This window comes from Ursus maritimus, unplaced genomic scaffold (assembly GCF_017311325.1).
Source record: "Ursus maritimus isolate PB19 unplaced genomic scaffold, ASM1731132v1 scaffold_8, whole genome shotgun sequence".
Classification (NCBI taxonomy): domain Eukaryota; kingdom Metazoa; phylum Chordata; class Mammalia; order Carnivora; family Ursidae; genus Ursus; species Ursus maritimus.
Genome location: NW_024426996.1, coordinates 25,268,259 through 25,281,388, shown reverse-complemented (window position 1 = coordinate 25,281,388; position 13,130 = coordinate 25,268,259). Strand labels below are relative to the sequence as shown.

The following is a 13,130-nucleotide window of genomic DNA, read 5'->3' as shown; positions in this document are numbered from 1 at the left end:
CTGTCTTGCAGCTGAACTGATTCAAATGCCCAGACCAAACTTCCAGAAGAGCTCCTCAAACTCATCAGCCTCCCACAGCTTGTCCAAGCTGGGTCAATGACACACCTGGCTAGAGTCTGGAGCCATAGGCCGAAAGGCTCAGCTGGGGCCCTGCTTCAGTCTGCACTCACCCCGCCCATCACAGCCCCCCAAAAGACCAAACGTCCTCCAATTCACCAGTGTATTGAACTGCAGAAAGCAAGGCATCATCTTCAGGGCAATCTGCTGAGGGATTTTGGAAGATTTTGGAAGACCACCTGGACACGCAGATGCTTGCTAAACTACAAGGACAGCATTTCCAGTTAGCAGAATTGATTTTGGAGTCCCTTCCTGCCACTGACTTCAAAAGGGGGTAGAGATATTTTCATCAAAGTATCTTGGCCTCTAAAGCTAGCCGAAGTCCAAAGAATCATAAATTAATTTGAGAAACCTAGAATGACCTGCCTGCAAGCCGAAGAGGAGGGCCTTTCTGTTTAGTGCAGGTGTCATCACAGCTTTCATTTCCTGAACGGTGATGATTGATGATGATGATGATGAAGAAGAAGAAGAAGAAGAAGAATGATAAATTAGAAAGGTCGTTCAGAAGTTGTTCTAAAGTCAAACCTGTCAGTTTGGTTCCAGCCTTCCTCCTGAGATGGGAAAGAGGGGATTCTCCCAAGGGGCTCTGTCCCCGGGAGAGGCTGGCCTTCGCTAGCCCTGGCTGGCCGAGGGGATGAAATCCCTGCATGATCGCTCGCCACCACAGCCCGGAGCAGCAGCACCATCCTCCGTGGGGCCGGGCTACCGAGTCCAGGGCGCAACCGGTGCAGGCAGCTCCTCCCAGCCACCCTCCTCCTCAACTCCCTCTGCTCAGCCCCCCTCCACCCATTGCCCCCCTTCCCCCCGCCCCCTTCATCCAGGGAATTTCCCAAGCATCCCAATGCTTGAGTTTCCTGCCTGGGGGAAGGGGCCCGTGCAGATAAAAGGGATGCAAAGGACCTGGGGGAAGCCACAGTGCGCTGGAGCTTCAAATCCCGGCTCCTCTCCTGCCTCTAGTACCCGCACCGCTCACCGCCCTCGTTGCCGCAATGAGCCTCCGGCCCAGCCGCGCCGCCCGCGTCCCCGGCCTCTCGGGCTCGCTGTGTGCGCTGCTCTTGCTGCTGCTGCTGCTGACGCCGCCGGGGCCCCTCGCCAGCGGTGAGAGCGCACAGCACGCGGCGGGCACCCGGGCCGAGCCGCGCGCCCAGCCTCCGCGGCGATCGCGGCGCGGGGAGGGGTCTCGGGGGGAGGGGGGCTCGCTGGGGAAGAACTCCCCGCCTGCCAACCTGTCCTATAACGGTGTCTCTCTTTGTGCCGCAGCCGGTCCCGTCTCAACCATAGTGAGGGAGCTGCGCTGCATGTGTTTAACCACCACACCGGGGATTCATCCCAGAATGATCACTAAAATGCAGGTGGTCGCCGCCGGCCCGCAGTGCTCCAAGGTGGAAGTCGTGTAAGTCGTCGTGCGCTGCGGTGTCCACTGCGACCTTGACGAGAGAGAAGTCCCTCAGCCTGAGCCTTCAGCCCCCGTGGCTCAAGGGCTCATCTTCTTTTTGTTTCTGCAGAGCTACCCTGAAGAACAAGAAGGAAGTCTGTCTGGACCCAGAAACCCCAGTGATGAAGAAAATCATCCAGAAAATGCTGGACAGGTACCCTGTCGCTTTGATCTGTGTGCTTTTTAATCTCTTTTGAGACTGCAGACTTCTCAAGCTTCTTATTCTCTGCCTGGGATTTGCCTGCCACATGCCAGACCACGCTTAGAATAAAAGATCCTTCAAGAGAAAGGGGAAAAGTTGCTCTGGAATGTCCTGAGAAAACTCTTATCAATTTCACATGTAATTGCCTAAGGGGTTCCGTAGAGCTCCTTGCTGAGATGTTTTGTTGTTGTTGTAGTTGTTAGTATAGTCCTTGAGTCCACTCTGCTTTTGAAGCTCTGTGTTTTGAAAACAGGTCGGAGTAGACAGGAGTGTGGAAATTTGGTTAAACTAACATGATTCTTTTCTCAACAGTGGGAGAAAAACTGATTAAGAGAAAGAACCGTGCATTGGAAAAATTGCCCAGTTCCTTGGCAGAGAGAGCAGTTTTCTGAGCGTCTCGGGACCCAGCGAAGACAAGAAGCAAGGACTAGTTTTCTCCAATGATTTAGGCTTTTTCATAAATTTCCCACTTTGAGAGGAGGGTGGTGAGGAGGTGCTGGTGTTTGTCCTTCCAGCTTAATGCTCAGCTCACGAAGTACTTAACATAGTGTTTCCCGCTATTTATTTGCTGTTATTTTATCTGCTGTGCTATTGAAATCTTTGGCAATTGACTAAATTGTGAGTCAAGAGTCAGCAGTTGTTAAACTTGCAAGGTGACTATTGTATTTTTAGAGTATATTCCTTACAGTGTTACTGAGAAGGCTCTGGGTTTAATATGTGAATGATATTTCATTAGAATGCTGTATGTGGAGATAAGTTGTTATCTTCATGCTGCATGAAATAGGAAATATATTGGTATTGTTTCTTGGGGAATATGTTAGGTTTCCTTGCTCTTGACTCTGGGATGCTGAGTTATATTGCCTTAAAAAGCTGGTGTATCATGCAGTTATCTGTATAAAATATACTTCCTTATTTAGAATTTTTAAATGTTTAAGTTCTATAAGGACTAATATGTTCTTTTCCTATAATTTTAGACATTTGATGTCTTCTTAGTATGGCATAATGTCATGACTTACTCATTAAACTTTGGTGTGAACTAACCATTTCACTAGGAGTCCTATAATTCTAGTCACTAAACATATGTTTTGGATAGAGGCAGAAGCTAGGAAATAGGTGAATTACCGATTTCTAGTTTTTATAGAAATGCATTGTTTGCATTTTTTAAGAATAAAAGCAAACTTCACAATGATTTGTACTCGTAAAGTTTTGAAAAGATATTTGAGCTATTTAAATACAGATTCACATTTAGTTTTCAAAATATATACAGAGGTTAAGGTTTTTACCACTTTGTTATAAAGAATTATCTATGCGTCACTTACCCTGTGAAAATTACTGTTTATTGTGTGTCTCATTGGTTTGTAGCACTTCTTTTGTGCTTTGGGGAAAAAAAAATAAAAGGTTTATAAAATTTATTTATGTTGTTTCTCCCTTCTTGTATTGTTACAAAATTTCTATTTATCTTTAATTCCACATTATCTTAAAAATAACTATGCTACTCTCTGGCTAGCAGAGAGGACCCTCATTTCCCAGGGCCATTGCCTTCATTCCATCTTTCTCCAAGCTCAGTCCCCTTCCAGTTACTCCTCCAGAGCACCAACAGCCTTCGGGTTGTTTAGAAAACACAAATGTTAACTGGCTCCCTATAGCCTAGGACATTGAAGGTGCCAAGGTGCAGGGCCTGGCAGGTTAGGTTCTGCCTCCTCTGACCCCTGATTGCTGCTTCAACGTCCCGCTCCCCTTGCATCAGTGGCATCAGGAGCTTAGTTCCCTGACTGGGTGTGTTCCTTCCTGGGTCTACGCCTTTGCATTTGATAGAGCCTCTACCTGGAAGGGCCTTACCACTTTTCTGCCTATAGAAGGAGGCTTACTCATCCTCTAGAACTCAGCTCAAACAATACTTCCTTCAGGAAGTTTTCCTTGGCACTCCTAGAGGAACTCATGGTTTCCATTTTGATGTTCTGCTAGCATCTTCTAGACATTTGAATTTCTTTGAGTAGCAAATATTGTATGGTGGGGCGCTTTTTTTTTTTTAGATGTCTTTATTCTACTGAGTTCTCCCAGATCATCAATCATGTGTCATTTATCTCTGTATCCCCAATACCTGACACAGATTGGCTTAATGAATTAATAAAGTATCTTGAACTTCGGGTAATCAGATAGTGTCCTAACATCGGTAACCGGCTCAGTGTGGTGTTAAAGAAATTGTAATTCCTTTACTCTCTTTCCTTCTTCTTATCTACAAGTAATCCAACAAGATCTTTGACATATGCAGTCCGCTCAACCTGTAACATCTACCCCACACTTTTACCTGGCTAACTCGATCCTTCCTTTGAGGTCAGTTTACGGGTCACTTAAGGCCTCCACTGGTCCTTGCCCTTACCAGATGAAGGCCTCTTTCATATCCGCTCGTAGAACTTTGTTATTTTCCTTCCTAACATTTTGTCACTGACATGATTACAGAATCTATAGAGATGATATACATGCCATCATTTATTTCGTGTCTATCCAACTTCACTGTAAGCTCCATGAGGTCGGGGATGTGTTTATCACATTCATCTCTGTTTCTAGGACACTACCAAGCACGTAGTAAGTGCTTAAGCAGAAGAGTGGTCCAGGTTAAACAATTCCCACTGTCTCTAAGTATCAAAACAGCAATTTCATCTAAATAGCTCATTCATAGGAAAAGCAAGAAAATGGAAGGAAGGAGACTAATCCAATTGATATGCATATAAACACATACCCCGACTGGATTAATATTATGCTTATATTGACATACAGATTTATTAGTACAGGCTAATGTACTATTAGCTTATCTACATCTAACTTAAGTTATTCTACATCTTTTCATCTCTCTCCTTATATGTAAAATACCAATTAGATTAATATATGTGTTAACATATTATTATTAAGTATATTAACTATAGTAATACATTATTATTATATATTAATATAGCTATAGGACAGAGAAAAGGAAAAAAGACAGGAAGATACAAAGATATGGAAAAATTCAGAGATGATTTGCTGACAAATTTTTTTAGCAATAGAGAAGAGCACAAAATACCTTAAAAATTTTTTTTTAAAAAATCATTAAACTTCTGGGGCGCCTGGGTGACTCAGTCGGTTAAGTGTCTGCCTTTGGCTCATGTCGTGATCTCGGGGTCCTGGGGTGGAGCCCCGAGTCATTGGAGCCTGCTTCTCCCTCTGCCTCTGCTCCTTCCCCCACTTGTTCTCCCTTTCTCTCTCTCTCTCAAATAAATAAATACAATCTTAAAAAAAGTCATTAAACTTCTGTGATATCTTTTTACTCTCTCAAACAGTATTTTTTCCCCTTTGAACCTATAAATCATACATTAATATTAGGGAAAGCAAGCCAAATTACCATAGATGTGTGAACTATTAATTTCAGTGTTTTAAACAATCTCTGATTTGTCATATCAGCCTCAAAATACTCATTTGAATAAGTGCCTGACAATAATAAATGAAAGCATGTTACATGTCCTTGGAATAGGTGAAATGTATGTTCTGTGAAGAAATAAATGTCACTGATTACTTTTTTCTTTGTCATCATTCAAGATCTTTTGTTTTTTCCAGAAGCAAGATTGGTAAGTTTAGTTTGTCTATAGACCATAGAATAAGACCTTGCAATTCCGTTTGTCATGCTCATGCTATGACTGGTTGTTCTATAAAGAAAATAGATTATATCACTGACGTATATAACCTATACAAGAGCCTCGGTGACAGCCACGACTCACTAATCCTACTATTACTATTGATCCTGCCACTAGCAAATTCAAGGATGAACATATCTGGGGAAAATTAACCCACTGAAGCTCTTCTAGACATATACCTTATGTTTTCCTCATACAAACTCGTAAATACTACACTCCCTCTGTTATCCATCTGAAACTCACTGTCAGTTAGGCAATCACTACAATTTGAACAAGAGGTCAGCTAAAATATCTATGCTACTCCCCCAAACCAGACAATTTTCTATGTTTAATTAATGCCCTTCATTTTACCACATTTTCCTTCTTGCCTCTGGGTGTGACACCCTCACATAATCCTTCAATTCCTGAAGGTATGACAAGATCTATGATAAAATCTGACTAGTAGCTTTGTTTTTCTATCATACTTTTAATTCCTGCTTAAGGAAAGGAATTGCTGTGGGTAACTCTCATATTGTACATCATAACTTCAAAAGTCCTTCCTGGATGTTACAAATTGAGAAACTGACCACACAGAATGAGCACCTGGGGATTTTGTTTTGCCTCCCTGACTCACGGAAGACAAGGAGACTGCACATGCTTCTGATTTTGGCTGACAGTCCCGCTTTGCTTTTAGTCAGCAAAATTAATATTATATTCCGGAAAAGGGTTGTTCATACTTCAAATATGTGCAGTGAAATAATGACATAGAAAGACCTAGAGTTTACGTGTAAGATTTTGTTTCTACAAAGTCTGGAGTCCCATTTCTTAAATATTGAGAAATGACAAGAGCCCTTTCCTCCTCTGAAAAATGCACTTTCTTAATAGAGGTGATTCTGCTGCCCCATAAATGTGGGGTGATTGTTTCTGATCCACCTCTAGGTTGAACAAAGAGAAAAATGGCTACCTCATTTCTAGCAAGAGAGGCCAGGGACAGTTCTTTACCCTTCGTGGTACAAGACAAAGTCAGAGTAATTGTGTTTCAGATCTAGTTTTGAGCACTCCTGGCTATTTGACCTTGGCAATTTATTTCACATCTCCATTCCTCAGTTTTCTCTCTGTAAAATCAGTACAAAAATAACTGTCTTACAGGGACTAAGGGCTATTTCTGGAACAAAGTGGGTACTTGACAAATACTAGTTCCTTTCTCTTAATTCAAACTCAGAAAACTGAGAGCTCCGTAGTTGAAGTGCCATTGTTTTTCCCCAGATGTGTCTACATTCTTTCTATCTGTGCCTTAGGTGTTCAGTACACATAAGAATTTGCTTCCACAAGTCTTTTTTTGGAAGCTTCTGGAAACAATGTCTTCATATTCTCTCTATATTTTCTGTCATTCGTGTGTTAGCATTATCAACATGTATGGTGTGTTTTCCTTTTCATACATTTTCATCCATCAACACCCATTTATCGATAATCTTGTTACATACTAGACCGAACCCAGGATCCTTATGATGTGAGATGACAAAAGTGAGAAGCTTTCAGACTAAGTTAAGGCCTTTTGACAGTCAACATACTGAGTTCTGTCTGGCAAAGTTTTACTTGAAAGTTGAGTGAAAAGGGACTAGATTTTTTTAGACAGAGAGAGTCTCTGAGGTGGGGATTCCCTAGAATCGAACTTGCGAGGACATTTGTGTGCGGGAAGTTCAATGAGGAATGCTCTAGGAATTCCATCTGTCAGGAAGTAAAGAGAGGGTCGGGGAGAGGGAGAGCTGCTGCTGCAACAGAAGATTCGAGTGATTCTCTGAGAAGCTCTGGAGCTGAGGTAGCCTTTCAGAGAGATTCCGAACTGTGGCAAGGGAGCAGACCTCTGTGCTCCCCCCCGCTGACCAGTCACTGATGTGGGCTACCTCTGGGGGGCGGGCACATTCCCCTGAGGCCCTGGGCTGTGCCCAAAGAGGGCCCTCGTCGTGAGCGGCCTGCAGCCTTCATTCGCAGCCGCTGGGCACAGCGCCGGTGCGTCACCCGCCACCCGGAGGGAGGCTCCTGAACCGGAACGAATCTGGGAGGGGCATCCAGGTTTCCGGGGCAGGGGAGGAGAGCGAAGGGGAGGAAGGAAAGATCAGAGAAGAGGAGAGGCAGGGAGAGGAGAAGACGAGATGGAAAAGGAGAGGAGAGCGGAGGGCACGAAGAGGGGAGGATGGGAGGGGCAGGGAAGGGAGGAGAGTGGAAAGCTTGTGTCTTCACTTTTTTCTTTTTTTCTCTTTTCTTCCTTCTTTTCCCTTCCCAACTCTCCTGTCTCCTCATTCCCTCCTTCTCTCCTTTTCTCCCTTCCTACCTCCCTTCCATTCTTCACGTATGCCTGAGAAGAAAAATACTACGACTGGAAAGAGGAGGAGCCAGAGGATGGAGGGGGAGGGCGCCCCCGCAGGCACCCGGGCAGGCCCTCCCAGGTGGGTGAGGCTGTGGTGGAGGTTCCAGGCCTCCAGTGGCGCACTGACTAAGCCCACCTAAATGAGGTCCAAGTGCCCCTCATTAACATACAGAATTATTAGAAATAATCAATTGCTGTAGGCCACTACATTTGGGATTGGCTTGTTCCACGAGAGTATCATTATGCATTTGATGTTCCGTGGATGCTATTCGCCAACGTAAAGTTAAAGTGGACATTCTCACTTTGCAATGAGTGCTTCTGTCTAACAGCACCCAGGAAGACATTGCCCCTCAATTCCTTCACCCTCCCCCCCTTCCTCCCCACTGCCACCCCACCCCGCAGCTCACCTCTGGGCAGTATTCAGCCTCAGTTGACTTGAGCGCCAGAGTAATTAAGGTCTGGATCATTCTTTTCAATTCAGAATTACACAGAAAATGTATTTGGTTTCAGTACATATAGGAAATCTTTTATTGGCTAGTATTTCAACTTATTGCTTAAGGTGCTTTAACAAGACCCAAAATTGTATTAGCCCTAAGATTTTTTGTACCAGTTGCTTTTATGGCTAATTTGCAAGGGATAGCTTATTTCCTTCATACTTGGAAGATGTCAGTTCGAAATCTTTTACGTAAGACAGAGCTAATATATGTTGTAATTTTCATGGATAATGCTTCTCCAATGCTTCTAGATATTTTCTTTTAAAATAGCTAACAGATAAGTTGTTTTGGGTCATAGAAAACTTGCTAGTTTCCTGAATGACTCTATGACTCTGCTATTTATACAATGACTTCAAGGAAAAAGAGATAAAGTAACTTACCACAAAACAGAATAAATTAAACAGCATGACAATGTCAGATCAATAAAAAGGCTGTCAACTTATTTTAACACCCAAGAACCCTGACACTAGTTTCCTAGCATTTATTTAAATATACTCTTTTGTATAAGCTGACTTCTTTTGGTTGAATAACTGATTTCAAGTATCTTTTCTAGTACTAGCAGATTAGTATTGATGTTCCATTGCTTTGCACAAATATCTGAGGTCTCCCTTTAAAAGAAAGAAATAGTTAAATGACCAAGTCACACAACCAAGAGAACTTTTAAACACCTGGTACATAGTAGATACTTAATATTTATTGAATCAACAAAAACTAGCAAAACGTTATTTACCTCAAATGCCAACTAATAGGCTTGTGAAATTTTAGTGACTCAAGAAATTTGTTAATGCTTCCTCATGAACCTTGCTGACGATGTGTCTTTTGTGACAAATTCGTTGATTAAGACAATGACTTAATGATACTCTGCTACGTGCCTACCTCTTTCCTGATACTAAATGAACCAGGAAAGAAAGTTGGATCGTGTATGTATGGGGGGAAAAGTGTCCTGTGAAGCCAATAAATATAGCGAACAATCTGTGTTAGGGGTTATGATGGATGGAAAAAGAAACATACTATGATACTTAAAAAAAAATAATCTTTGTATCTTGCTCTGGAAATGGTTTTGAACTTACATTTGAAAAAAATATATCTGACAGGAGAATTAATAATGTTTCCATCACAGTAATGAGGGAAGATGAGAAGGTCATTGTTCAGGAAGAACTAGAAAGAAGTTAATTCTCCTTACTCTGTTTCCTGCTGAGAATCTCTCTGCAATTTACGTCACATCTCAGTTTTTCCTTGAGCATGTTTCTTAGATGATGAATTTCTGAGTTGGGAGAGGTGGAAAATCATTTTAAGACATGCTACTGCTAGACTGGAAGTTACAAGAGGAAAACAAATGGGGTGAGAAAAATGGGAAATGCTCTTATAAAACAGGGCCTATGAACTGGAGTAGGTATAGTCAGTCACTGTTAAACGACAGGGAACATTGGCTTAAAAGTTAAAACAACGGGCTCTTTGGTGACTCAGTGGGTTAGGCGGCTGCCTTCTGCTCTGATCCTGAGGTCCCGGGATCATTCCCTGCATCCGGCTCCCTGCTCTGTTGGAAAGCCTACTTCTCCCTCTCCCTCTGCTGCTCCCCTGGCTTGTGCTTGCTCTCTCTCTCTCTCTGGGTCAAATAAATAAAATCTGAAAATAAGATTGGAAAAAATAACTTACTGTATTAATTCTTTTGATAAAAAAGTAATTTGGTACATTTGAATATTTCAAGTGTTTCTTCCAGAATTTTAAAGTTATAAAAAGTAGACCAAAAAAAAATGGGAAGTTTAAATAATAATGTGTAAAATTTGTACATATGTGTAATAGGAAGACAGCTTGTAGCTCAAAGTGTATCCTTTCTTCCCAGCCTTCTAAATCGCCTTTTTTATATCATAGGTACTTGGGACCACGTGGAGTTTGGTTTGAGGATTGTCTGATTAAAAAGGGAAGAGAAACTTTCCTTCATGTAATACACAGTCGTTGATTTACTCACTAATACTGTTTAGGACCCACTGTATATTGCATTATCCTACACCCCGAAGGATCCTTAAAGCATTCAAAGAAACCTAGGCCACGCCTCTGCTTTCAAAGTGTACATACAGCCCAGGTGAGGCAGCAAGTCTTATAGAAGAAACAGAGATCCAGGCAATAACCACCCGGGCCAGCATGTGACGTGTAGGTCTGCCCTGAATCTCTGTGGGGTTTTGTCTATATCATGTAGGGTTTGAGATCCAGACCCATGATTAGGGTCTGAGAATTGAGGAATATAGATTTTGTTGCAATTTGTAATACTGCAAAACTGGAAACACCCTCGAGGTCACCAATAAGACAGAGGTTGGATGAAAGATTGCCCATGCCATAGAATGTCATGCAGCCATTAAAAAGGATAGGGCCAAGCTACATTGGGGTAGCATGAAAGGATGCGGAAGACATATTTTTGAAGGACAAAAGCAAGCTATATAACGATCCCATTTCTATTAAAAATTCTGCGTCTAGCTCCACCTATATATGTGCTTCTCTACGAGTGATGCGTGTGGGTGTCTACGTATATTTTCGGGGGTGAATGTAAACGCAGATAGAATAGAAAACTAATGCCCAGTTGTTACCAACGGTCACTACTGGAGAATGAGGATGTAGAATCATGACGAAGAGAAACTTACACTTTCCATTCCACATACATCTGCAGTGTATGAATATTTTTCAGTAAATTATATTACATATTTCCCTGTAATATTAAAAATAAAAGAAAAAATAAATATGCTGAGGCTTGCTTTTTAGGGTAGACTCAGGTGTCAGAAACAAGCAGTTTATTTTATAACACAGGGGGGATTAGTTTTTCTTCTAGTTTCTGGATGAAGTGATAAAAAATAATATAGCTGAAAAACAGAAAGCAGCCCAATAACTAATATGCAGAGCGAGCCTTTTATGGTTATTGGCTCATAGTTCATCCTCAGACTACAAACAAATCCTAACATTTGTCAACAACCAAGTTGGGAACAACTGCCTTCCTTGGCCGCCAGAAAGGGCTGCATATTTATGCTTTCAGATACTCATAAAGTGTCTTTTAAGCCTATACATTGCCTTATCAGGGCATTATCACATAGTTACACAGAGAAAATACGTTCATACTTCAGTTTTGTTCTTACCTCCCTAAGTGGGAGGTTATATTTGTGTAAAGGAGATGGGGACAGAGAAAAGGAGGGGAGTGGTGTGAAGGGAAGTAAAAATGAAATTGAGCAGGAACCCTGACCCGCCTGGTGTTTATCTGGTTGGGCACAGCTTGACAACCCTTCCACATGTATTTCTACATACCCTCACCTCTCCTTCCCTATCTTTTTCCTCCTCCTGGCCTTGAGGGAGCTAGTATAAAAGGCATCAGGAGAGCATGAGAAACCACATCGCTGCAGGCTTCTAGGCACCAATACACCCTCACACTGGAGTTTCCTGCTTCTAGAAACGACTCCAGCTTGATCTTCTCCACCATGAGCCTCAGACCTAATGCCACCTCCTCCTGTCCCAGCGCCAGCCTGCTCCGGGTCCTACAGGGGCTGCTACTGCTATCCCTGCTCCTGACCACGCTGGTTCCCTGGACCGCTGGAGAAAGTAAGAGAAACTCAGGGAAAACGGAGGGTGGGGTGTCTGCTGCCCTGGAGCAGTGTCTGGGGGAGAGCCTGCCCTGGTTCTCTTGGGGCTGGAGACGGTCATTACACTAATAACTCTAAGTGGCGAGGGGATGCTTGGTGGGCACTTAAGATGCGCCCGGCATTCTGCTAAGGTACTTAGCTGAAGGTTTGAAGATGATCCTATACACAGGGGCTTTATGAAAGAGCTACAGTTAACAAATAAGGGGACTAAGGAATCAAGTCAAGAGATAAGATCTCCATAATAATAGCGACCACTCATAGAGCCACACTCTCTATCCTAGCTCAAAGCGCGGACAAGAAGCGGTTCGTTGAACTTTACTGCATGTGCTTGAAGACCGTCTCTGGCATTCATCCAAGTAACATCCAGAATTTGGAGGTGCTCAGCGCAGGACCCCATTGTCCCAACGTTCAAGTGATGTAAGTCCCTGCTTCTGTATCATTGCCTCATTGGGCTTTAAGGAAACTCTCCACTTCTCTCCTCACCGATTCTATTGTATCCAGCCCCATGGATCCCTTCTGAGAGTCAGGCCATGGCACTCACAGAGAATTCCATTCCCTCTTGCAGAGCCACACTGAAGAATGGAAAGAAAGTCTGCCTGGACCCAGAAGCTCCCCAAATCAAGAAGATAGTGCAGAAAATTTTGGAAAGCAATGAGTCAACGGCTTAATCTGTTCACTGTCTGTCAAGCCTTTTTATCACCCAAGAACGGCAGGAGTTTGAAGGCTTGACTTTCTGGAGTTCTCATTTATCCAGAATACCTATTCGTATTGTATTAAACTTTGGATATGTTTTCTATTCTGCTTCAAAAAGTCACATGGTACTCTGGGAAGGCTAGTTAATAGATGACAGAGAGAAGGTGGCAATAAGCAAACTTACTTTCAAAATATAACGTATGGTTTATTCCCTAACTCTTGGTTACGCGAGGCACTCTGCTCTACATTCATTTATTTAAAATTTTCTTTTCAAATGCTTACACGTGCGTTAACCTATCTTGCTCTACCTTACTGTTAGACTAGCTATGCCCATGATGACTAAGAGATTCCAGAATGGTCAATGATATTCAGAATCGCACAGAGCCCAGAATAGAGCACTTGCTCAAGAAATGCTTGGTAATTTATTTAGCCACTTAATAGAGTTTTTCGTTGTCTTAGTCTTAGGATGTCTTGTTTCAAAACATTTTCTGAAAGATTTTCTAGTGTTTATTTTACCCTTGAAACCCTAAAAATAATAAAGTTGTAGAATGTGA

The 13,130-nt window shown here is 42.6% G+C and overlaps 1 protein-coding gene across 3 annotated transcripts; it reads left to right on the top strand.

The window, feature by feature from the left end:
- The first annotated feature begins 996 nt into the window (after positions 1-996).
- On the top strand, positions 997-13,130 carry CXCL6 (C-X-C motif chemokine ligand 6). Of its 3 annotated transcripts, XM_040625249.1 has the most exons (4): positions 997-1,215; positions 1,378-1,510; positions 1,623-1,706; positions 2,067-3,166. In XM_040625249.1, the coding sequence occupies exons 1-4, from the start codon at positions 1,107-1,109 to the stop codon at positions 2,083-2,085; spliced, it is 345 nt and encodes a 114-aa protein (XP_040481183.1). In that variant the 5' UTR covers positions 997-1,106; the 3' UTR covers positions 2,086-3,166. The 3 variants fall into 3 exon arrangements, with proteins under 3 accessions (XP_040481183.1, XP_040481184.1, XP_008691434.1); XM_040625250.1 differs by lacking the exons at positions 1,623-1,706; positions 2,067-3,166 and adding an exon at positions 12,449-13,130 and having other exon boundaries at positions 1,021-1,215; XM_008693212.2 differs by lacking the exons at positions 997-1,215; positions 1,378-1,510; positions 1,623-1,706; positions 2,067-3,166 and adding exons at positions 11,604-11,842; positions 12,165-12,300; positions 12,449-13,130.